The sequence below is a fragment of the Gasterosteus aculeatus genome, chromosome 21 (genome assembly GCF_964276395.1).
Source record: "Gasterosteus aculeatus chromosome 21, fGasAcu3.hap1.1, whole genome shotgun sequence".
Lineage (NCBI taxonomy): Eukaryota > Metazoa > Chordata > Actinopteri > Perciformes > Gasterosteidae > Gasterosteus > Gasterosteus aculeatus.
In genome coordinates this window covers 20059718-20084643 of record NC_135708.1, presented here as the reverse complement: position 1 = coordinate 20084643, position 24926 = coordinate 20059718, and the positions used below count along the sequence as shown (strand labels likewise).

The window sequence follows — 24926 nt, the reverse complement described above, 5'->3', positions numbered from 1 at the left end:
ATACTGGGACCAGAGAAGCAGAGTGGACTGGTTACACTGGGACCAGATGAACTGAACCTGGAACAGATTGAGGACGTCTTCGGGTGTTCAGGCCTTATAATGAAGATCTTAAAAGTGAGTACAGCTGTGTGTGTGTGTGTGTGTGTGTGTGTGTGTGTGTGTGTGTGTGTCCAGTTATTAATTTAGTGTCGTCTGTATAGACTTAAAGTCTTGTATCAAAACGAATTTTGCATAATCAATTTGACTTTAACTTTTATGCAACAATTATGCAAAAGTAAAACTGTTACTTGAAGTGCTTAATCATGTGTTTACATTGTTGTTGTTTGTTGTTGTTGTTTTTGTTATTGAGCGAAATCCCTCCTTCCTGATCTCCTGCCAGCTGTTGGGATCCAGCTGTCAGCGGCTCTTCAGGAATCGGAGGGATTTCGGGGATCTGAGTTGTTATCAGAGCGGCGGGGCTGAGCAACACTTCTTAACGTGTAACTTCTGATGACCGTGTTCATGCTTTAAAAGGAAGACGTGGTTCTAGCGCCGCTGCTCGGCACAACCCAGCAAAGCAGCTCGGCCCTCGTTTATGAAAGGGTTTTAAATGCAGCACTGAAAACTCCTCCTCTAAGACGCACACACACACACACACACACACACACACACACACACACAGGAGCAGCCGCCGTGTCGTCCACATCCCGTCCTCCGCCTCCAGCCCGACACACGCCGCTCGTTTGATGCTGCAGTGGTCGATTCTCAAGATTAATGGCTTTAGGTGTAATTAGTTTATAAGAGGGGCAGTCCGGGCAGTAAGATGCCCCCCCCCTCCCCCCTCCCCCCCACACACACACACACACACACTCACCCCACGCAGCATCTGTTATGGCACAAAACATACACTCCGATAATCGTGTGAAGTGAAAGCCTCTTGGGTCTCTTGAATCTGTTATCAACGTCATGTTTATCAGCTGTCCAGGAAACACACACACACACACACACACACACACACACTCTCTCTGTCTGCAGTGAGGAGTCATGTTGTGATGCTGCCCCCTGCTGGTGATCAGGCTGCATTGCAGCCTCAAACTACTCTGAATGAACAAATCAAGTTCTGATGACAATCGATGGGTTCGAAGCCTCTCCCAGCATGCATTGGGATAAATGCTCCTAATGATGTACCGACCGGGGGGGGGGTCTTTGTCTTCCTCACCTGACGGTGTTGTTGGCGGCGTCTGGGTCCCTCGCCGTCACCGTCCTCACCACGGTGCCGATCTCGGCGTCCTCGGCCAGCTCCACGTAGTACGCCGGCGCGTCGAAGAGCGGGGGCTCGTCCACGTCCTCCACGCTCACGTGCACGATGGTCATGTCCTTGAAGGGCACGCGGTGCCGGAAGGCCGGGTCCAGGTGGGTGTTGGCGCCCTCCACCTTCAGAGTGTAACTGGGCTTGCTCTCAAAGTTGAGCGGCTGTGGGGGGGGTCGGGGGTCGGGGGGTCGGGGGGGTACAGGCGTCATTTGGATGAAACTCCTGCTTTTAATATTTTAGAAAACCCCCATAATGTCGAGCTGCAGATCAGCAGAGAGGAGGTAGCTGCCACAACGGCAGTAGATCAAGCGTGTTCTGCTTAAAAGAAACACTATTTATATTTTATTGCCTTATCAAAGAAGAGACACCAGAATGATCAAAGAACCTTTTTGCCTTTGAAAACCGAGGCTGTTTCTTCTTCTCCTGAGAAATATTACTTAAACATTCAATAACGAGCCGAATGAATTAATACTTGAATTAAACGATCCCTCACGTGAGATTTCTGACGCGGCAAGACATTCATTCTTATCTTCATCGCTCGGCCTCCGTACCCTTTTCACTGTGATGATTCCGAAGAGGTTGGTCGGGTCGGTGCTGATGTCGAACGTGTCCCTGCCGTCCCCGTCGATGATGCTGTACTCCATCTCGGCGTTGACCCCGACGTCCCGGTCCTTGGCCCAGATGCGTCCCACCACCGAGCCCACGGGGGCCGCCTCCGGGATGCTCATCTGGTACAGCCCTGAGGGACGCAAACGCACGGCGTGAGGCTCCCTCGTCCGTCCTGCAGGGGGAGCAGCGGCCCACCGAGGGGGAAGCGCCCGCCGAGTTGTGCTCGGCGGGGAAGAATAAACCTGGAGTTTCGTGGAAGTGATGGCACTAATTGGTGAGGGGGGGCTGGTGTTTTCTTTGTCTCGGAGCTAAGCCACCCGTCGGGCCAGGAAGAGATGGCGGCGCACAACCAGACCGCCCTCCTGACCTCGCGAGGACGGTAATGAGAGCAGCGGGGAATGGGGATAATCAAAGAGACAGCGTGGGGGGAGGCGGGGGAGACGGGGAGAAGGCCAGGGGGGTTAATGGGACTGCTGGTGGACGGAGAGCGAGGCGGTGCAGAGGGGCTGGGCGCTGGATTGAGGTCCGTGGGGCGATAATGGGTGGTGTAATAGAATATACACGGTTCACGGCAGCGCAAATGTCTCTATTGATGAAAAATGGAGCGGTTACTTTACAACGAGGCTTTATCTGCAAAACAATAAACCAAACGGCAAAAAAAAGTGTGCGAGGATCAAACGGGTATTTTTCACCGACACTGAAGGGAGCGTTTCAGACTAAACTGATATTTCATCACACCTTTTAAAGGTTTCCATCCACATCCATTCAAAAAGAAGCCTCCGCGGGTCTGAAGAAAGGGTCGTTAGCGCTGTTAGCCACATGCTCAGCTGATTTTCACACTTTTTTTGGGGGGGGGGGGGGGGGGGTCTTACTCTGGTCAAACGTGGGCGGGTTGTCGTTGACGTCGCCCAGCCTGATGTTGACGCTGGTGGTGCCGGCGAGCCCCCCCAGCTGACCGCCCATGTCCTTGGCCTGGATGACCACGGTGTAGTTCTCTCTGGTCTCCCTGTCCATGTCTGCCAGGGACACGCGGACCACGCCTGAGGAGAGAGGGGAGCGGGGGGGGGGGGGCAAGAACACACGAGGTGAAGTAAAGGTCAGCGGCGGGGAGCTGGTGACACAGATTAGGGTCATGTGTCCGAGCGATGGCGCCCCGGACCGGACGAGAGGCCGCGTGAGCGACTCCGATCAAACCAAATCACTCTGGCTGCGAACCTTCTCGTACCATCCGATTTAAAATCCTGTAGTTAAATACATCAACCGTAACGTCATGTGTTGCGATTCTACAGAAAATGAGTGAATCTGAACCTTTAGAACGTGCAGTGAGCTGAAGAACGGATGCTTCTGGGCGCGTTGGGAGTTTGCCGTTGAGCTGCATTTTGTAATTCCACCCAAAAGCACCGATACGCGGACGGATCGGCGAGGAGAGAAGCTCCTGTGTGGGTAGGAGCATCTTTACACCCAGAGCATCTTTACACCTAATGTGCTTCTGGACGGCCTCCACGCTTGTGGGGACCTCTGGTGACGCGATCATGTGGTATGTGTGAATAACTCGGTTTGTAGAACTGAAACGTGCTAAATGACTAATTGCTCATTTCGGGGGGGGGGGGGGGATTAGACCTTGAGTCACTTCACCACGAGGGCCTTGCCGCCTCGTGCTGTTGAGCTAACGTCTCCTAGCAACAGCGGCTACGGGTTCGAGTGGTCCTACCGGTCTTGGCGTCCACGGAGAAGTACGGCTGCCCCTCCAGGATGCTGTAGACCACGCGGGCGCTGCTGCCGTACGTGGGGTCGTCGGCGTCTGTGGCGGTCAGCTGGATAACGGACGTTCCTGGGTGAGGGAGGGAGGGTTAAAGTGAAAATCAAAGCTAAAAAACTGAAGTTGAAATGAGTGAATGAAGCAGCTGAGGAGAGTCACCTATGTGGGACATCTCGGGCACGGACGCGTGGTAGGGCCCGTCCGGGAACTTGGGCTCGTTGTCGTTGATGTCCTGGATCTTCACCACGAACTGCGACTCGGGCTCCAGCGGCTGGTCCGTCAGGCGGTTGCGGGCCTGCGCCCGCAGGAGGTACTGGGCCTTCACCTCGCGGTCCAGCCTCTGGATGGCGTGGATGTCCCCCGTGCCGTCGTCGATGGTGAAGGTGGTGCCGGCGCCCTCGCCCGACAGGATGTACTTGATGGAGCCGTCGCCTCTGTCCATGTCGGAGTGGAGCTGTTGGGAGCAACGTGTTTGTGGATGCTGGTTCTCAAGGACAACCTCCACTTTCTGCTATTTTAGAGAGTAAACTGATAAATAATGCCGAGTGATCCGGTTGAAACCGCGGGAATATAACGCTTATGGTGCAGTCCACAAGTATCAGAACAGCGGTGGGATTTTGAGGACATTTAATTGGGTCACATCCCCTAATTTTAGAACAAAGCAGCCGCCCAGTGATCCAAAGACAATAGAGACGAGAACCAGCGGAAAGTTCCTGTGTGTCCAAGTCGATTCCCACTGAAAGTGTGTTAGTGACGCAAAGCAATCCCAGCCGAGAAATTGGCTTCTATGTTTGATATTATTGTAATTTGAATGTCTTTTTGGGCTCCAAAGGACAAGATGGCGACAGCCTCGAAACCGCGCTCAAGTAACCACTGGGTGACGTCACGGTGACCTCATCGGCCTCCTGAACCTCCAGCTTTTTGGTCTCCTTTTGAAGCGAAACACATTTTAAAGCCGAGCCACGAGAGGCGGCGTCGCAATCGCGTTGCTTCACTCGGCCGCAGTCGAGAACACGAGTGCGGAGAACGTTCCACTCGAGACCTTTCTGTTCGTTCAACAAGCCACAAAGTCCCTTTCGGCTGTTTGTGTGCTCGATTACGCAAAAGTACAAAAACAAACGACGCGCTCCCGTTCGTGCTAATTAAACCCCGTGCGTACGTTAACCCTCGACCTGCGTGCGCGTGCGTGTGTGTGCGTGTGTGTGTGTGTGTGTGTGTGTAGCTGTGAGGAACCATCTCACCATCTCACCCCGCGGTGCAATCAGAGGCCTTTGTGGCCTGTTGATGTGCAATCACTCCTCGCTCTGCACTTAAAGGGCCTCGCATTCGATGAGTACTTACCGCCATCACGCTGGCAGAGCGCTATTAAACGCCCCCCCCAAAGTGAAATGATGGAGGTTGTGGAGCGGCGAAAAGTTTGCAGCCACAGCAACGTGTTTACAATACCCCCCCCCCCAGCAGCGCTTATCTATTTTAGGACAAGGCGCCCACCTGCACGCTCGCTCTCCTGAGCGGGGAACACAATCAACAAGCGGCGTCCTCGAGTCTCGCCGTGATTCATCTTCCTTCTCCGCCGCTGATCCTTTACACCCAAATCCATGAAAAGAGTTTTACACTCTGGCTATCAATTACCTGCCCCCCCCCCCCCCACCGGACTACTAAGCCCCTCGACAGGAGTGTCAAGGTAGGCTGAGCTGAGTTGAATAAAACCTCCGGAGCGTGTCCCCCCCCCTCCGTCCCCCCCCGCTTTGTGGTATCTCACAATGTGAGTGGCTCACTGGGAATCCTGCCCAGCTCGTCGAAATCCCCCATTTCAGTCAGATTGAGGATCGAGTGGGCAGATTTAAAAAAAAGAATCTCCGAAGAGGAGGAGGAGGAGGAGGAGGAGGAAGATGGAACTCTCTCAGGCCTTGTTACTCTTCCAACTGGTCCGAGCACATGACCTCTAGGGGTCTGCGCCCCCCCCCCCCGGCAATCTTCTCAAAGGAAAAAATAGGATCTAAAAGTTTGCAGGAAATTGCAAATCGTCTTTTCAGACTCTGCATACCAACGCTTACGGGTTTAGTCTCATTTTACATGTGTTTTGCAGTGTCAGTGTAGCGCTTAAGCCCCCCGCCCACACGTGATGATGACCTCCAGAGCATCCCCTGAAGGTCCGTCAGTGTGGCCCGGTGAGATCTCTCTTTAGGAACATTGCGAGGAAAAGGTCACGCGGAAAAGAGGCCCCTCCTCCCCCGCATTGGTTAAATCCCCCCCCCCCCCCCCGCGGGGCGCTCGTGCTTCCGCTGAAGGCATCACTGACCTTTCCGATGTAAAGCGGCTCCAGGCCGGTGTACTCCTCCAGGACGAAGAACTGGTTCCACACCCAGCCTCGCTTCACCCGGTGCAGCGCGTCCCCCTCCTCCGCCGGCTTACCCACAAGGCCGCGGGGCAGCAGGGTCAAGATGCACAGGGCCGCGAGGAGCGAGGCCCTGCCGGCTGCCGGGGGGCGCGATCGGCCTCCCATTGTTGATTCCTCTTTTCTTCACCAGTGCAGTTGTTTGTTTTTTTCTAGCTTCTGTCCTGCAGGAGAAGAGACGGATTAGCCACAATTTTAAGGGACGTTTTTGTCCTTTTTGGACGCCGTGGGACACCGGCGGATGAAGCACGCCTCTTTATCCCGCCGCACATCATTCCTCTGCCACAGAGTTTTTTTTCGATGAGCCTCATCGAAGCTGAACGAAGAAGAAGAAGAAGCAGCAGCATCACGTCTCCTCGACAGGAGAAGTGAAGGAGACGTGTCAATGTAACCTCCCCCCCCCAGCATGGAGGTCAATTTGTTTCTTTAGCCAGGAGTCTCGTTCCTGTATCCAAGCAACCACACAAATACGTTGTCTTAGTAAACAATGTCCTGATGAACAACAGGAAACGGCTCACTAGATAAACCATATAAGTAATCAGTTCTGCAGTTTGTCAGTTAAATGCGCAGCAAAGAGAATCTGAATATTGTCTGTGAGGTTTTTCTATTTCTCCCAAATCACAATACAGCTGTTTGAATCTCACCATCTCATTCTGTGGGAGAAGTGTCGTTGTTGAGGCTTAATCAATGCTCTTTATCGTAATGCGGCGCCTGTTTTTTATTCCATCGGCATCTTGTTTTTATGTGTCGGGAGGACGGCCACATCTGGTGTGGTTGGTGGGGGGGTTGGTTGGTTGGGTGGGGGGGTGTAACGTGGGCGTATTCGCGGCAGAAACGGGGCGTGAGCGACCGGGACAGAGAGGCGGAGGGAGGTGGAAGCTTTGATAAAAGGGAGAAAGAGAGACTGTTTGACTCCATTATGTTTTGTGAGAGAGAGAGAGTCTCTATCGCCAACCTCACTGCATCATTGTTGAGCCACAAAAGCCAGAGGAGGGAGGGGGTTCTTTTGGGGGGGGCTGCATTGTCAGTGTGTGTTGCCTGGCAGGGAGGGTGACACTTGACCCCCCCACCCCCCTCCTCCTCCTCCTTTCTCTCTATTCAAGCCGTCCGGTGGCCATTATGAGGGGAAATTAGCTCCCTGTTCTTCCCTCACAAAGGTCAAAGGTCAAGGCTTGCAGCCGAGCATTTTGCTCCATTTTGTCGTTCCCTGATGAGGTCGACTTGAGCGTAATTGTGCTGGCAAAACATCTCACGCATCCCTCCTCTCGGTCGTGGCTAAAGGCAGCTGGCGTTCAGCAGGCGAGCTGCGGGACGGCAGCATGAAAGGTGGAGGAGCGAGGTGGCGGGTGGAGGAGCCATCGCATGGCGTAGCTCGGGCCCAAGACCCGAGGTAATTCTCCCGACCTGAGCGCGAAGAGAGAGAGTTTTTATTTCGCCGACTACAAGGGGAAGATCTGATGTTTGTTTGTTTGTTTGTTTGTTTGTTGGTAGGGAACCTCTCAGAGGCAAAAGGTGTTTTCCTGTGGAGAGGGAGGAGGAGACGAAGCGACTGACAGGTGGAGCAGCTGGATGTGAGACGACGAGCCATATTGTTGAATCACATTCACGCCGAGGCCACCTGCTGCTCCGACAGCCGACCAGAGAGACGCCGCAACGGCGCCGCGACCTCCACCTCAACAGAGACCCTGATTAGTCGGCAAATCATGCAATATTATTTCTAATTTCAGATTAATGGGAACTGACGCATTTGAGAAGCTGGACTTATTTTGGTGATTTAAAAAAAGTTGCTTTAAGTATCGTTTTTGTACCAGAAGTTAAACCAGGCAACATTTTTTTGATAAATATTTTTCTTTTTTTTTTTCAAATAAAAAATGTGGAACATTTCCTAATATCAGCTTCTCACATGTTCTTGTTTGTAGACTTTATATTGAGTTTACCGGACAGAAAAAGGTGGATAACATGTTAATGTGACGCTTTGATCGGTGGAAGTCTGATTATCATTAGTTCCAGCTGTAATGTTATCAAGACCCTCCCGTCTGCTGGCTGAGGTCATGGTGGGGGGGGGGCATTAAGGGCTGATTTCACAGTGGCCAAAAGAGGCCTCCCAGACTGTGGAAACGGGTCCTTTTTAAGAACTAGGTGGACCCGTGAAAAGGGGCGGGGCATAAAAACACCACGGCCAATTTGTTAACCACAATCGATTGTGCACGCTGGATGCGCCCCCTCCTCCGACCCCCTCTCCGACCCCCCCCCCAGCGGCTTCTCATACGGGGAATCTTTGCACTTTGCACAAACTTATTATTAAGAAGGCCCCGCCCCTCCGCACGGCCCCCACGGGGGGGCATCTGTTTTAAACACGGCCGTAAATGAAAGGTCCCCGCGGGGGGGCTGCAGACACCTCGTCCTGTGTCAGACGTCTGTTCAAGCTCGCGTGCGACCTATCGCGCCTGTTTATCTTGCAATCTATTTTTAGACCCTTTTAGGCGCGCGCGCGCACACACACACACACACACACACACACGCACCTCGTCCTGAATGGTTTCTCTCTTCGCCCCCCCGGTGCACATTTGGTCCGTTCCGAGGGCCATAAAAGGAGTCCTGTCATTATGAAATCACGCACACTGTTATTCGTCCCCGCTGCGTGGAAGTGACGTCACTGTGCACGAGCGTCACCGCAGAAGTTTGCGATCGGTGCCCCCCCCCCCGCAGTGAGAGACGGAGCTCCCGTCTGCTTGCTTACCGAACCCCTCGTGTCTCGTTAAGGGGGGGTTGGGGGGGGGGCAATGGAAGGTCCGGATGCCAACGCGTCTCCTCGCGTGAAGGAGCGGGCGCGCGGAGGATCCGAGGCGCGCTCCCGAGTCTCCGGGCTCTCCATCACAAAAAAGCTTTTCTTAACGTGCCGCCAGACCAAACATTCACCGTGAACTACTTTTTGACAGCCCCCCCCCCCCTCTCGCCCCCCCCCCCAACATGCCTTATTCATCCCCCCTCCCTCACATCACGTCTCCAAACACGACCGCTGAAAGTCGAGCTTTAATATCCGAGCAAACATTCCTACCTTTCTGTTCTTCTTCCCGTTTTAACTTTCTTCCTGCGGTCCTCGTCCCGTTTTGTGTCCCCCCCCCCCACCCTCAAGTCTTCCTCTCCCCTCTCAAGTCTCCCGGTAGAAGTTGAGTCACCTTGAGTCCTCGCTCCCTAAGCGTCCTCCTCGAGAAGAGACATGAAGGCTGTCTGCACACACTCTCATCCCGGCCTCATCTGGGACCCAATCAGACCAGAGGACCAATTCTCCCTCTCTTTACAATCAGAGGACTGCCCCCCCCCCACCCCCCCTCCAAGCCCCCCTCTCTCCTCTGTAATCCAGCCACCCTGAGCATGGGGGGTAGATTGACAGCAGGAATGGAGGGGGGGTAACTGAGAGTTGCGAGGGGGGGTTGGAGTGAAATCAGGCGAGCTGAGGGATGGAGGAATGAGAGGGAAGCATGTGGTGGTAAATGGGAAGCAACACACGGAAATGCTTCTGCACGCACCACAAAAGTGACGGGGGGGGCAGGGTCCTTGAAACGCATAGGATGAGGTTGATGGGGGGGGGCTAATGGCCCTAATGCATTTTAATGAGTCAGCATTGTACACGGCTTGATATGCAGAGGGATTTATAGAAGATGGAGCTTTAAACTGCATTATATTCTTCCGCTTGCACAGTCACAGTCAAAGCAATTAGTTCTCTCAAAGGAAAGAATACATCCTGAAAAATCCCCCCCCCCCCCCCCACAGAGAAAGTGTAGCGGGAGATTAGCGGCGGTCACGGAGATCTGATCGGTGTTTAGCGGCAGGCGGGGAAATAGCGGCGTTTTATTTAAAGCAATCACGGAATTAATGCAGCAAAAAAAAAGAGTCGAGTCTCCAGCAAATTTCCCCCTCGTGAGGAGCAGGACGGCGAAAGGGAAACCTCATCGAGGACGAACTCGACCGCGTTGCAACTGAAATGAGAACACACAGGAACAGGAAGCGGCTTTTCAGTCTGAGCTGTTTTCTTGTTATATTTAGTCCGAATAAAGTGACGGAGCTCCAGATGTCAACCAGAAAACCCCTGTGTTTCTTCTACTAATCCCTCCACCCGTCAGCCCTCCGACTCTCCTCCATCACCCGGACGGTTTGCGGCTCCGAGAACACAGACGAAGGCCGTCGCCTCCCACCGAGCCAGATGGTCAAAAGGTCGTCCTTCTCCATCGGCTCAATATGCTTCTTCCCCTTTTCAATGCGTCCTCTTTCTCATTTGGCAGCTCATTCTTCTTCACCACGAGCCCTCCCACTGCCCCCCCCCCCGCCCACCACCACCTCCCACCCACCCGCCCCCCCCACTACAGACTTTGTCTCTCTGAAGGCCTGACTGGTTATCGCCCCGGCCGATCCGTCAGCGGCCGCATGACTGGTCCCCCGGAAAATAAAAAGATAAAAAGCAGGCCAGGGGCTCCCTCTTTGTGGGGGGGGGGGGCAGAAGAGAAGGGGCCATTCAGGCCCATTTGAGCGGCGCCTCCCTTCACCGCGGCTGAGCGGGGACCATAATTGGCAGAACAAATTGAACCTATAGGGGCTTTTTTTAAGAGTCTGCTACGCTAGTAGACGTCTGCAAAACAAGCGCCCCCCCGTAGAAACGGATTGGATACAGTGGCGTTGCCGGACTTTGGGGATAATTCGCAGGATGTTGTCGGGACACGGTGGGTTTCACGCCTCCTCCTGAAGCTCGTAAAGGCCACGACTTGCTCTGTGTCGCGGCACCTTTATTCCTTTATTAGGAAGAGAACATTTCACGGCTGTCGAGAGTCATGCGTCCTCTCCGTTACGTCGTTACCACTCCATTATCCTCCATCATCAGCACAGTACAAAGTAAAGACAACAGTTAAATAAGGATTACGCACTAAATAAGAGACAATCTGGACTCACTTTTTGAGCGAAAGGTCAACAGGGAGTAAGCGAGAGTTAATTCCTTCTCCTTTAGTCACCAGCCGCCACTTTTTATTCATTGACGAGGAGCCACGACCAACGCTGCCGACTTGATCCGAGGGAAAACCACAACTTCAGTACCACTTAAAAACTTTGGATTGGCTTTGTTGTCTCACCAGAGTTATGGCCGACGTTTCAAAGGCTTTTTTTTTTTTTAAACCAGAGGCTCCACTGAATAAACACTCCGACTCCCCAGATTGAGAGTTAAATAAGCTCTTAAAAGCTCTGAGCACTCCGATGGAAACCTAACTTTTGTCATTATTTTTAATTGCCCGAGGACGGGAGGACATTCCAGGCCGCCGGCTGGTCACGCGGCAGCTTTTCACGTCTGATTTTTTGCCCGCGGGTCGAACCACGTCCGCCGAGGGATCCGTGAACACACGAGCCGGCGACCTTCACGCCGAATGTCGGGAGAGATTGTGAGACGTCGCGTTTGGCACCAGGTTGAGAGACTGAACCGTGACATTAAACCGCCATCACCACGCTTTCCTGTTTGGCGTTTTTTCCCGCTGTGTCTTCTTTAAGATCCCGGTGACCTTTACGCCCCCCCCCCCCCCCCGCCAGCCCATTTGCAGGGTATCGACTTTCACTCCGCCGTGTTAAACTCGGAGCGCCGCGCTCGCTGCAGAGCCTCTCCGCCGAGACAAGAGGCGGCATTCTGTTTGGGATAAAAGGCTCCCGGGCCGCTTGATGCGGTATTCCGGCGGGAGGGGGGACGAGGGGGCGAGGGGGTAGGCGGGGACTTGGCCTTGATGAGCTGACAGGAGCTGAGGAGACGTGGGGGCCTCGGAGCAGCAGGACCTCAAACCTCGGGGCGTGGCGGGCCTCGCTCTGATACCCCTCCCCCACCGCTCTGTCACTCCCCATCACCCCCCCTCCCCCCGAGAGTCGACGAAAGTAACTTTTGAAGTAGCAGATTACGGGGGGGGGGGCACACGTGTCGCGAGTTATCCAAACACAAATGCACACGGAACATGAAACGGCTGAATTATGGATGCAGCTCGCCTGCGAAGCCGATTCATTATTTACACGCAGGCAACAACAAAATAAATAAACATGTTTTTTACAAATGAAAAATAACAACCTATTTGAACTCCTCGCTATTAAAACCTTAATTAAACCGAGCTTTAAGGGTTCAAACGGCCGCCCCCCCCCAGTATGCACACCAGCAGGTTCCTCTACCTGGAGTCAATAGAATAACAAGCGGAGGGAGCGCTCCATTACACGTTTGGTAGGGGGTGCAGGGGAGTAGGGGGGGGGTCTCCTTTGTTGGCTCCGGTCTGGTTCCACACAGACCACATGCCTCTCGCCTTCCAACTACAGAGCTCATCATAGTGGGGGGGGAGGGGGGGGGGGTTCTCTCCGTGGATGAAAAGTTTTCGTTCTCGGTTCAAACTACATAAACATGATAAAAGTAAACAGAGGAAAGAGGAGAGGAGGATGTATTTATTCCATTACAGTCATCTGTGAAACTGTGCTGTGCTGTAGATGAAGCCCAATATTGGCCAATTACTCGCTAACTGCTGGTGCATGAAAAAAATTCAATTAGGACAGTTGTGAAGTCCTCCTTCCATCTGGAGTCCTGCTCCCAAGGTCTGCAGCAGCACGCTCGGTTGAGTCGCGCCGGGGAAAACATTCTCTGTCACACCGGGCAACTAAAAGCTTTCAAATGCGCAATCATCTCAGAAGGTCTCACAGCCACAAAACCTTTGCTTTGCCGGCGGTTTCGTTCAAACAAACAGACTATTTGGGGGTCGAAATGTCTTGGAACGTGGATCGTGAACCCTTTTACCAGACAGCGCGACCTCCCCATCTGTGCACTCACAGCGATTATGTTGAAGACCCCCATCTTGAGACTCCACGACGGGCCGAAAGGACGAAAGCGGTGTTTTCATGTGTGACGTTGTGGAAGGTCTCCACCCTGAAGACCCCCTGCTCTGTGGGACTCAACTGACCATAATTCCATAAATGAACATCATGCTGTGTTGAAGAAGACTTTAAACTAGAAACTGAGACCATGAACTCATGTTCACAATGTTTCCTGAGGGAATAAATCAAGAGAGAAGTCGTTTTCTCATTGACTTCTATGGGAGCAGAGGAGTCGCCCCTTGCTGGTCACTACAGAGAAGTAGAGTCATTTCCTCATTGACTTCTATGGGAGCAGAGGAGTCGCCCCCTGCTGGTCACTACAGAGAAGTAGAGTCATTTCCTCATAGACGTCTATGGGAGCAGAGGAGTCGCCCCCTGCTGGTCACTACAGAGAAGTAGAGTCATTTCCTCATTGACTTCTATGGGAGCAGAGGAGTCGCCCCCTGCTGGTCACTGCAGAGAAGTAGAGTCATTTCCTCATTGACTTCTATGGGAGCAGAGGAGTCGCCCCCTGCTGGTCACTGCACAGAATGCAGCTTTAACACGTGAAGCATCAGCTTCGCTTTTCGCAACCGTCTTGGTTCTTAAACTCGTCCTTGTCTTACTGCAGAAAACAAAAGGTGTGCAGGAGGCGTCCCGTTGTTGTATCCCATCCAAACAAACAGGTGAGTGATGGCGGAGCCTCCTGGGCTGCAGGAAGGCGGCGTTCTGAGAGGCATCGGCATCGGTTTCCCCCCCGAAAGGACTCGGTGTGCTCGATAGACGGAGCGGCGTCTGGTTTTAATGACAAAAAAACTATCCCAGGAATGAAGAAACTCTCGGCGTTGACGAGAGCAGAAGAGAGACGGCCGGCGCGCCGTAAAGTCGCAATTAATTGCCACCGCCGCCACTGCTGCTGCGAATGAGTTTTTGAAGATGTGACACTTCTGGGGCTGATCTGGGCATTAACCAGGGGGGGGGGGAATTCATTCCGTGCACGAAGTAGGCTAATGTGACACCTCCGCATTCATTGAAGGCATGAGAAGCAGGATATTGGTTTGGTTTGTGAGCACTGGGGAGGAAAGTGACCCAGAGCGACTAGTGCTCGCTGCTAACGAAACAGATGTTCCACCCCGAGTGCATTTCCGCGCGGCATCAGAGCACAGCTGGAAGACGGAGGTGGCCGGAGCGAGGGCGATGGAGGCCCGTTGCCGTTCACATTTTTATGTGCACCTCACGTTTATCTTTATCACCTAAATACACATGATGCCGAGTGAGCAAAGTGCGTGCATCTCGGCGGGCCGCAGGAGTTCTGCTGCAGCCGAGCACGGCAGACCGTAATGCGAGGCGACGCGCCACCGGGGACGAGAGGGGGAACAATTGACGGAGCTTTTGTTACATCTTTAATTACGGGCTTTGTGTTTGCCTCGTCGAACGGGGGGGCGGCGGCAGCCGTCTCACTATGATATGTGTCTGTGTAATGAATGGGCCCGACCTCCCGTCGTCCCCAGGATCTCATCCTCCCAACACGCACGGGTGGATGGAGACGGGGGTGTTGAATATTTGAGCGAGTGTAACCCCACAGAGTGTGTGTGCGCGTGCGTTCTGCAGGACGCCAAATCCCCCTCTCCTCACCCCCCCCCCCCCCCCCCCCCCCCCCCACCCGCACACGGCAAGAATCGGGATGTTTTTCGGTGAAAAAAGGGGAGCGCTGAGAGAGAGACGTGAGGTGTGAAGTGTACCTGAGAGGCAGCGAGTGCAAAGAGGCTCAGTGCAAGCTGCTCTAAACCAGCCTGATCTCCAAAACCTGTTGGTAAAAATGGATACGTGAATCTTGAACATACAAATTCGTAGTGATACATACTAAATAAATACGGGCTGCAACTGATGACGTCGCCCTATTCAAAGTGAACGGGGACCTGCGCCCCGTAGACACACTTTGTGAAGTCTAACCATGTAAAATAAACGTGTTATGATCCCCCCGTCCCCCCGTCCCACCCCAGCCACGTTGCTACGTCTGTTAGCTTGCAGGGCAACCCAAGTGGTGGAGGAGATGCAGGTATACTTTGAGCAGATGCGAGACCTTTGAAGGGTTGGTTCACCCAATGTGAGCTGCACAAAGGAGCAGCTCGGAGCTCTGGAGGTGTCTGGAGGTGTCTGGGTCGAGATCTGGTTGCAGGACTTGTGACTCTTTGATCCATTCGCACCGGCGTGCGCTGCCACCTGCCTCAGGTAGTTCTCTGGTGTCGGTTACAGATTGAGCCTGGGAGGTAGATATTCGGGCGCTTCTTAGGAAAAAGGCAGAAGCTTGTAATTGAACTCCACTCGGGTAGATTCCATGAGTCACGAACTTCCTCTTACGCCCCATTTCTGCTGGGGTTCGGCAGACATCTTATTCTCTGTTTTGTAGCTTTAGCGCAAAACCGATGGGACATATCGAAATAACGAATCTGCATCAGAGGCAGAGTACTGATGTACATCCGCGGGGCCGACCTTGAAGGCATTCGTGGCCAAACTGCTGACAAAAGAACGTCCCTTCGTCGGCAGGAGAAGACCGGATGAGCGGATGGAAATGTACCCGTGAGCGGGGCTGTGGTCCAATCGTCAGCTAATCCTCTTAAAAATAGTTATTTTCCACAAGTGCTTTAGGACATGAATAGAAAGAAACAATTATTTTACTGAGAAGTTTCGTAAAGGTTTTATGAATAGGAACAGGATGGAAAAATGTTCAGCTCTAACTTGAGAAAAAGTACCAACGGAATGAGCACGATAACCTTCTAATATCGCGTATAGCGGCGTCGGGGGCCCGGAAGCCGCGCGGCTCCACGGCCACCGACGCCTCGGACAAATGAAAACGAGCCGCGACAACGACGGCAGATTTAGAATTTCCGTTTAAGGCGATTGGATATTTTCTAATTCGTTGGCTTTAGTATAATCTAATGCGGGCTCTGAGAGTAATAAGCAATTACCGCGTGTTTATCCCCACAACTCAGAGAGAACTAATCTGCACTCAACAGCCAGGGCCAAAAATAATTAAATTAATTACCAGCATTAAGGCTCTGCAACTGCCAGAGAAAGGTAGAAATGTAATTATCCACACGAGACAGAAACCTCCCCTTCGCTCCGGTCTCATTGTGCGAGTCTCCAGCTCGTACGCTTCCTTTCTGTCGCGCTCTTTAGTTCTTTGTTGATGGGAAACGTCCCCCACGAAAAAGACACAAGAACCACAACTGCGTTACAGCTTCGGGAAAATGTCCAGCTCATAACAAACTGTAGGTGTTTTTCTCCCTTCAAGTCAATTCACGGCAGTTTAGAAATGATCATAACGGCGAAAACGTCTCTGGAAACTTAATAAAATGATGATTTCATTCATTAGCACGTCGCCCGGCTGACGAGGCATCTTGACCTGGTTTTAGAAAACAACATCATAAGACTCAATGCAAAAACCAAATCGCTTGTTTGTAATGAGATTTTAATGCGATGTCCTGCGAGCGGGCTGTGCTACGCTGCACTGTGACGCGGATATTAATCATCGGGAGGGCAAAGCCGTTAAAAACTAATCCGTTAATATAATATCTTAGTTTCTGCTCATAACGCGTCCTCAGCGTGAAATGAGTGAGTTTGCTTGGAGTTCGATTTCATCATTTGTGACATGAACTCAATCTGTACGAGATGCAATTGCACCTTTTTGTTTGCTGACGAAGTCTTGTCTCATAGCACACGTGTGTGAGGTGGACACGACACACGTGTGACACGACACACGTCACAAGAGACAAGTTCCCCATTCAAGAAATACATGCAACACCATTCTCATCCTCAGTCCTCCCTGCATTCCCTGGCCGGTGCTCAGTGTGAGGTTGTCAGAAGCTGTGAGTCTGTTCTTTATAAGCTGTCCCGTCCCCCCCCCCCCCCCGCGTACAGCGAAGGGTCGGGGTCGACTCGCGGAGGCCGGAGCGAAGACTCGACGCCGGGACGTTGTTTCTGCGTGGAGCTCCGATGCCTGATGAGCTAACGAAGTGCCGTTTTTAAGGCCTCGAGTTCACCCGATAAACAGAAGTAAATAGTTTTGGAGCGTCGTAGAGACCTGTCAATCAAAAGGCAGCCCCGCCCCTAAAGCATACCCTGCTCTATCACCGGCTAGCCGTTAGCTTTGTTTATCGCTTCTTAATCTATTGAGATAGTTTCTTACTGGAAGAGGACCACGTACAGAACACAGAACATGGCGTAAAGATGCTAAAAGTTGTGTGAATATTCAGGCTAATCACCTGCGAGCACCTTGATATTGCCTGCGGCCTTTGGATTCAATGTTGATAAGAAAGTACTTGATTAATTAAATGAGTATTGATTGGCGGAGCCTTAGAAATAAATCAAGGGATATTGAAGCGGGTTGAAGCCACATTACAGAAACATCAGGCCTTTTGAGGAACCCGTATCGACCCGGACAAGTTGTGTCTGGCTAACGAAACCCTGGAGGACCCTCTTCTGGCCTCGGTGCTAACAGGAGGTAGTCGTTGTTCTGCTCGGGTCAACGGCGGAGAGGACCGGCGGCTTCCTGTTAGCCGCCCGCGGCGTCTACGAGGGCTCGGTTGTCACGCCAGTCATGTTCTCCTTCCTCCCACCTTGCTCTAGTGAGGGGGGGGGTCCTGCTTCTACAGGTGCACCAGTTCTCAGGAACATGAGGAGCCTGAGATGAAGCGGCCAGCTTACTCCGCCCTCGTTCTCTGATGTCTCCACTTCTGCCTTCGGGCCTCATTTTCTCGGCGCATATTTCACAGCCGCCTGACAAGAGATCTGATGCTAACTCATTTGCAGAGGCCACGTCCTCCCTCCTGATTCAGTTTCTCCTCCTCCGAAACCCCCGACGGACAAAGTCTCGACTGATTTTGGGGTGTTACACGGGTTACTCGGGGTGCTTCGCGTGCAGCCGCGTCGTCGAGCGCTGGACCAACAAAGAGAAAACCGCTTCCTTTGAGGGGAACCGTGAGTGCGGTTTCCTGCTCGCTGCTGCTTTTTCATTTGCCGTTTCTTCTCACAGGACGCAGGAGAAAGGAGGGGCGGGCGAGCGGGTGGTTGAATTAATTATGTTTTATCACCTTTTAGCCGATTGAAGTCCACCTTACTCCCCGCAGGCAGCCCGTGTTTTGTGTCTTCCCCCCGTCCCCCGTCCCCCGGTCTCAGGGACGTGGACTCGGGTATGAGCGTCGTCAGTCAGTGAGTCATAACGGCCCCGCTGGTCATTACTGGCCCAGTGACACGCGGGAAGGACTCTATAGAGAAAGTTGTCTTCGTGTCGGGCGGCAACCTCATTTCCCTTCTTATCTTTCTCATCGACTGTCGGATGATTTTTATTAATCGTTGCCTTCTGGGTGACCGGGAACGATGAAATCACTACAATTCTGTGGCATTTTTGGTTCAAATATGTTGTTTTGTTTTAATCGCCCACTTCCATTTCTACCCGTTGACTTACAACAGAAAGTATAGATTTCATATCCGTTGCATGTGAGACATTTACATGTCTGGGTGAATACAGACATTTGAAAGCTGCCAGAAGCCAGTAAGTGTCCCTTGAGTGACGTGTGCCTTCTTTTCATGTCAAACTGTTCACACCCGATGACATTTCATAGCCATTTTTCACAGGAAGATAAAATAAGACGTCTGTAACAAACATAAATGAAAAATACGGATAAGAAATGTTCACACAAACACTGAAATAACATTGCATCCTCTGCGTTCTGTTCCCGCACTGAGCTGAACACTTGTCGAGACTCCCGCGCGTCGATGCGATCGATCGGCTGATGGATGGCGCCGAGGGGCGGGGGGGGGGGTGGGCGGTACACGCCGCCGTCAATTAGCCTAACGAGCAGCGGATCAATCGGCACGCGGCTAACCAGGGGGAGGTGTGAGTAAAGACAAAGCTGACATGTGACTGTTGGCGGGGGGGGGGGGGGTCACGGAGATGCTAAGCAGGAAGCAGCAGAATTCCGCCGCATGCTGATGTGACACGCGGCCTCCTGGACGATGTCTACGTTTAAGCACTTCGTCCCCTCTTCTTGAAGACGTACGAGACGGACGATGAGTAGCGGGGGACCGGGACTCACTTCATGGCCTTTTAAAGCTCCTGGAAAAACTGCCTCTGCAGTATTTAATACTCGTGACTGAACAGGCAACATGTCGCTGGGCCGACATTCAGAGGCCGTCGTTGAAGAGGGGCCCTCGGGGGCCGACCCCTCGTGGGACGCAGCATCTTTCCTACATGTTTGTGCATCTCAGTAAAGAGCTTTTACAGTAAAGGTCTTTCACACGTAAACTTTGTGCATCTTTGCGCAATTTATTACAAAATCAATCTATTTTTATTCCGATTGCGCACAGCGCCGCGTCCTCTCTGCTCGGGCGTCGTGGAGAGCGTGAACGTGGCGTCGGACGGACCGACGCACGTTTGCATTGACTGGTCATGTTTTACATAACGAGCACTGTTTGCACCCCAACAGGCATACACAAATTCACCCGCTGAGGTGGACAAAAGTTCATCTTTGTCTGTCCCAAAGATTCCATTTGTTTCAGAATTATAGGAATAAATATGTGTTCAGAATAATTTGTGTGCTTGTTTCTCTTTTTAAAGGGATTCTTTTGTGGTTTATATCATACTTTTCATGCACGACCTGCTAACTGCTGCATTAAAGTCCCCCCCCCCCCCAGGAGATTGTTTTTTATTTGTCGCTGCCCACCTGTAATCACTGTAAAGTGACCCCCCCCCCCTCCAGGGTGTTATTGTGACAATGACATTTGGCCAATAGAGGGGCAGGCAATCACAATAGATGTTTCCATTGCAGTAAAGATGATTTACAGCGGCTCGGATAGGAATGGTGATCCGGAGAGGGCATGAGGCCGTCCACGCAGCCTTGACTGCCTCACAAACCCTGCCCCCCCCCCCCCCCCCCCTCTGCCCCCCCCTCAGATGACTGAGCCTCCTGGCCTTCACAAGCTCCATTTCCCCCTCAGATAACCGCCGCTATAAATAAAATAATAAGAAAAGAGAACAAAGAAAATCGCCTCACTTGCCACCTTGCAGAGGCGGGGGCTCCTTTGTTTGATCTAAGCTGCCTGGTTTTGGTCTGCAGGGGGGGGGCTGACGGATTGTTGGGAGCCTGTGCTGTTTCTGGAGCCCGGGCCGTGGGTGGTATTTGCCATTTGGGGATTTTCGGTGCTGCAGACCAGATGGCCGTCAACCTCGTGTTGATGTTGGAGCGGCATCCAGCCAAGACAGCCCCCCCCCCCCCACCCGCCCCCCCGAATAAGAAGAATCGAGATGTTAAACACCCGCCCTGCCCCGAGCGCCTGGCTCTTCTCCACCACGGAGGGGTTACGTTGGTCTCTGGCTGTAAAAGGGGGACACAAGGGGACCCGAGGGTGCCGTCTACCCTCGTCTTCATAATACTGTGCAGAGCTCGCCGAACACATTAATTAGTGAGTAGATTGAAGCGATCTAATACTTGAACTAAAGGGGAAACCCTCTGGACGCCGGACCAGAGCTGCAGCTTTCATCCGATCTCCTGCTGCTTCCATTCGGCTCCTACGAGGCGTCGTGAAGCCACGAGCGGCGCTGCCGTTAAACCAACAATCGGACGAGTGAAGCGGCAGCGCAAGTGTCTTCTGCCGCGATCGCGTCCGCCGTCCACTGCAGCCGCAACGAATACTGCAGACGGCGTCTCCTCTGAGCGTTGTGAAGGACACGTGAGTACGGCGCCCTGCTCTCCGGGTTTCAATCCTTCGCACCAGGTGTCTCCGACTCCCCCGAGACGGCTCTTATTTTCTTTAAGTCTCTTAAATCTATCTGGCAATTTGAGGGCGCCGACCCCCCCCCCCCTCTCCCCCCCGCGCCTCCCATCCTGTCTCGTTGCGAGGTGGTGCGAGGGGATAATTCGGTCTCAATCCCTTCTCGGCCCGGCTGAAGTGGAGGAAAAGTCGAAGGGAGAGCAGAGGGATGAAAAGAAAGCTGCGGACCAGAAGGCCGAGATGAGATCTCTGATCCTCGTCTGTGGGGTTCGACTCGTCTCCCGGCGATTCGTGGCAGCGGAATAATGACGCGTGAGAAGGAAACAAAGGGAGATAGAAAACGTAAAACAAAAGCCAAAACATTTGGAGTACAGATTAATATAATTGAAACGAATTAATAGCCGTCCTGTGTAGAATAAATCAGTGATAAGATGCAACACTGAGCCGAGTGCGTGTGTGTGATGTCGTCTCCGTCCTCGGTCCATCGCCCACGAAATATTGAGCCGGTCGGGTGGGACGTCACGGTTCAAACGTGGTGAACTCAGATGCCACAACGAGAAAACATCCGGAGTCTCCATCTCCAAACCTCCGCCGAGGAACGTCTCACTCCGGTTTCACCAAATGACCCTCGTTGTACCCGTGAGGGTTCCACATGGGACACCACGGGTACCACGCCGTCGCATCTCTGCGTCTATTAGGACCTTTTTCACCTGCAGGCTATGAAACTAAGGCTAGGCCCAACGGGGCTCTTAACTTGTGGGGGTCCGGCTGAAGCCCCCACCCCTCCTCCCTCCTCACCCATCAGACATTTCTCACTCCGCAGCATCTAAAGACGAGTGCTCGTAGCCCAATGCCGGGGATTGTCTCTCCTCCCATAGGCCCCTGTGACACGTCCCATCTTTAAAGTTCAGTCCATCACCTGCGCAGCATGGAGCCACGGGGAGATTCTCCAACAGTCCTGCTCCTGAATGCACCCAGGGCTCCGAGTCCATTAGCGGCTATCACCTCAACCCCACCCAGCAAAGGGGAGGCAATCTCCTGAGCAGCGAGGAGCGCGGCGGGGGGGGGGGTCGCTGGGTTGCGAGGGGCACAAGACACAGAGAGAATCACTCAGCCTTATTGTGCAGACTGAATCAGAAAGCATTGCCGCCCCATCCATCTCCCTCAGCCGGCGCCGTGGGTGGAGATACTCCGGAGTGCCATCGTGGGGGGGGGGGGGGGGGGCGTGCCGTCGGGAGCGTTTGTGTTGTTTTGTGGGAGGGTGGAGAGGGTGGTGGAGGGGGAGGGGGGGTTGATAAAGAGTCTTAAAAGCCTTAAGCTGGGCTTCCTGACTCCTGGAATCCACGGCTCCCATGAATCACCAGGGCGGCCGGTTTTTAGCCCGATTACTTTTCTTTCTGTGCCGCACAACTTATTTAATCGCCGTGTTTCCATGACAACGGGCGAGACGCAGTCTGTGCCGCTGGTCAGATCCTTTAATCGATGATTCAACTTGGATGATAGAAGTTGTGAACAGAGTAGCTTTCTTCTGGCCTGGAATGCTTCCTGCAACCTGCACGTTTAGCTCATTCCTAAAACCCGGTGGGGTACGTTGGGGGGGTCACGGCTTCACTCATTGGGGCAAAATTCATATTCCCATTGGGATGTGTTGCAGTCCGTTAACTTTTTATTAAAACCCGTCTTCAGGGCCGTTACTTTGGCCTACCTGCAAAACCAATGACTGCCTCAGGTCTCTGCTTCAGGTTTTTACGCACTATAAATTGCTCACTGTGCATATTTAGCTGATTTTTTTAAACCTTTTCTCCATCCTTTCAGCCCCTGGCAGTTAATTTCCCTCAGTCTGCAGGCTGGTCGGGGCACAGCAGGGCATCGACGTTACCAGATAGAGACGCTCAATGGTGCACGGGAGTCAATTATAAACTTAGATAGCCTAACTTTAAAAAGTTACCACCACTTAGGTTGATTGCAGGAGCTTCCCATTGTTTTCCAGAAGAGTTTTCCGGGGTATTATAACTGCTTGGGTAATATCCAGAGCCCTTTAAAACCTGCTCATTAAAAGTCTGCCACATTAATCACGTTGTGTCGGTGTTGCTGAGCTGCACGAGATGATTGGGACAGTAAGTGGTGCGTGTCTTTGAGGGATGCGACACTCGGAACGTGTCAGCCGAACTAAGTTCCCAACCATTAAATGTTACGGCACCACATCTCCATTAAAAATGGGGATATCGCTGGTGTGCTCCACCTGCAGAGGGTGGAGGAAATACTCCCCCGTGTCAGTGCATCTCTGGTAATTGTTGAGCAGGTCATGTGTAGGGGAGGGGGGGAAGAAGGTAAAGGAGGGAAAAATAGCTTCCTGTGAAACATGGCAGGTTTAATTTGTTAGCTTGGATGAAAATTGGCCGGTGAGGAAAACAAACGACGGTTACAAGGGGCCGACGGTACCAATTCGTCAGGGGAAAGATTGAGGAGCCGGTCTGGAGATAGCTCACGTCTCCATAAATCATGTTGACAATTGACTTGAACTGCAGGAGGGACGGGGGGGGGGGAGCTGATAGAGAGGACGTCTCTGCTGCCACGGCCCAGAAATACAGCGACAGCTTGATGCATGGAGGAAGTCCTGCGACGGCCCGTAACGCAGTGTGCACCCACATCGTGAGTGGTCATCTGAGGATCGGTGTTTCACCTGCGCGCCGCCGCTATTGTTGAGCTCTTTCCCAACAAGCACTGAGCAAACATCGCTGGGCGCCTGGGGGGCAAAATTGTAAATTACAGATTCATCGCCCACTGAAACGAACCTGACGCCAGCCAGAGGGACTGAAAGTTAATGATTTAGCTTATGCTTATGATTTAATTCATTTTCATGTTTTTTATTGTACGCTTTAGTTGTAGTTTTGTATTCATGCTTCTGTTGTGTATGTGGAACGTGACATATATCAATCCAGATGTGCTACAAAATGGGTTAATTGAGTGAATGTTGAGTATTGATCAGGCGGAAACCTTTGCGTCTGGTGAAGTCAATGCTGAAGTTTCTTGAACAGGTGTAGTGACCAGCAGGGGGCGACTCCTCTGCTCCCATAGACGTCTATGAGGAGATGACTCTACTTCTCTGTAGTGACCAGCAGGGGGCGACTCCTCTGCTCCCATAGACGTCTATGAGGAAATGACTCTACTTCTCTGTAGTGACCAGCAGGGGGCGACTCCTCTGCTCCCATAGACGTCTATGAGGAAATGACTCTACTTCTCTGTAGTGACCAGCAGGGGGCGACTCCTCTGCTCCCATAGACGTCTATGAGGAAATGACTCTACTTCTCTGTAGTGACCAGCAGGGGGCGACTCCTCTGCTCCCAAAGACGTCTATGAGGAAATGACTCTACTTCTCTGTAGTGACCAGCAGGGGGCGACTCCTCTGCTCCCATAGACGTCTATGAGGAAATGACTCTACTTCTCTCTTGATTTAATCTCTCAGTAAACGTTGTAAACATGAGTTTATGATCTCAATCTTTAGTTTAAAGCTTTACCTGATACAGTCTAATGTTCGTTCAGTAAATGATGGTCCGTTTGGAGTCAAGCAGACCACAGAGAGAGGGAGGTCAGAGGGCAGGGCTGCATGGTGATTGACAGACCTCGGTTTGACTACGAGTCATTCAGATCCACTCAGCAAACCCTTGAGCCCTGGAAATGCCATCGGATGTAAGCAAATAGAAATCTGTCCTTCTGGCCATGAGACGTTTCCTTCCGCTTCCTCCATCAGGTCTGATCTCAATCTCCCCTCACCGCCGCGTCCTGCTGAGCGCTCTCGTCGTACTGCGGCAGCGGAGCAAACTACGTGCACGGAACTGAAATAGGAACGCTCACTGTACGAGTGGCTGCCAGCGGAATGCGCCGCAGAGGACTTCCTGCGTCTCCTCCAGCTGATTCCGTGACGGCCGGCGGCGTGCGCGAGCTTCTCCCTGGCCTCGGGGGGAGCTCGCGTCTCAGGATTGTTTCCACCAGATGTTGATTTTCGACCGCTGAGCAGATGACCGACCGAGCCGGCGGCCGACGGGGACGAATCCGTCCGCTCAGCGGGTTTCCTCTCTGCCGGCTTCGTGTACGCGGGCATTTCTGCCGCCTCGCGCCATGTGACCTTTCACTTGTTTGCCTTTTTGTTCAGCTTAGCAACATTCGCATGGCTCGTCCCACAGCAGAAGCACGCAACCTCTCCACTGCCTTCCAGCTCAAACTTAGGGGCAAAATTACAGATT

At 52.7% G+C, this 24926-nt stretch overlaps 1 protein-coding gene and 1 non-coding gene across 3 annotated transcripts in view; one reads left to right on the top strand and one right to left on the bottom strand.

Annotated features, from left to right (window-relative positions):
- The window catches only part of LOC120811910 (cadherin-20), a 38357-nt gene that overhangs the window by 4855 nt on the left and 8576 nt on the right, over positions 1–24926 (bottom strand). The window contains exons 1-7 of one of the 2 annotated variants that reach the window (XM_078096204.1): positions 9116–9334; positions 5962–6221; positions 3819–4113; positions 3612–3731; positions 2773–2940; positions 1843–2030; positions 1199–1452 (exon numbers count right to left, since the gene is read on the bottom strand). In XM_078096204.1, the coding sequence (XP_077952330.1) occupies positions 1199–1452; positions 1843–2030; positions 2773–2940; positions 3612–3731; positions 3819–4113; positions 5962–6165 (1229 nt within the window). In that variant the 5' untranslated portion in view covers positions 6166–6221; positions 9116–9334. Of the gene's footprint in view, positions 1–1198; positions 1453–1842; positions 2031–2772; positions 2941–3611; positions 3732–3818; positions 4114–5961; positions 6222–9115; positions 9335–24926 lie in introns of those variants that run through there. The other variant, XM_040167651.2, reaches the window with a different exon arrangement.
- Positions 7314–7946, top strand: LOC120811911 (uncharacterized). Its single transcript, XR_013454181.1, has 2 exons — positions 7314–7447; positions 7549–7946. It is a non-coding gene; the product is annotated as an uncharacterized LOC120811911 (transcript).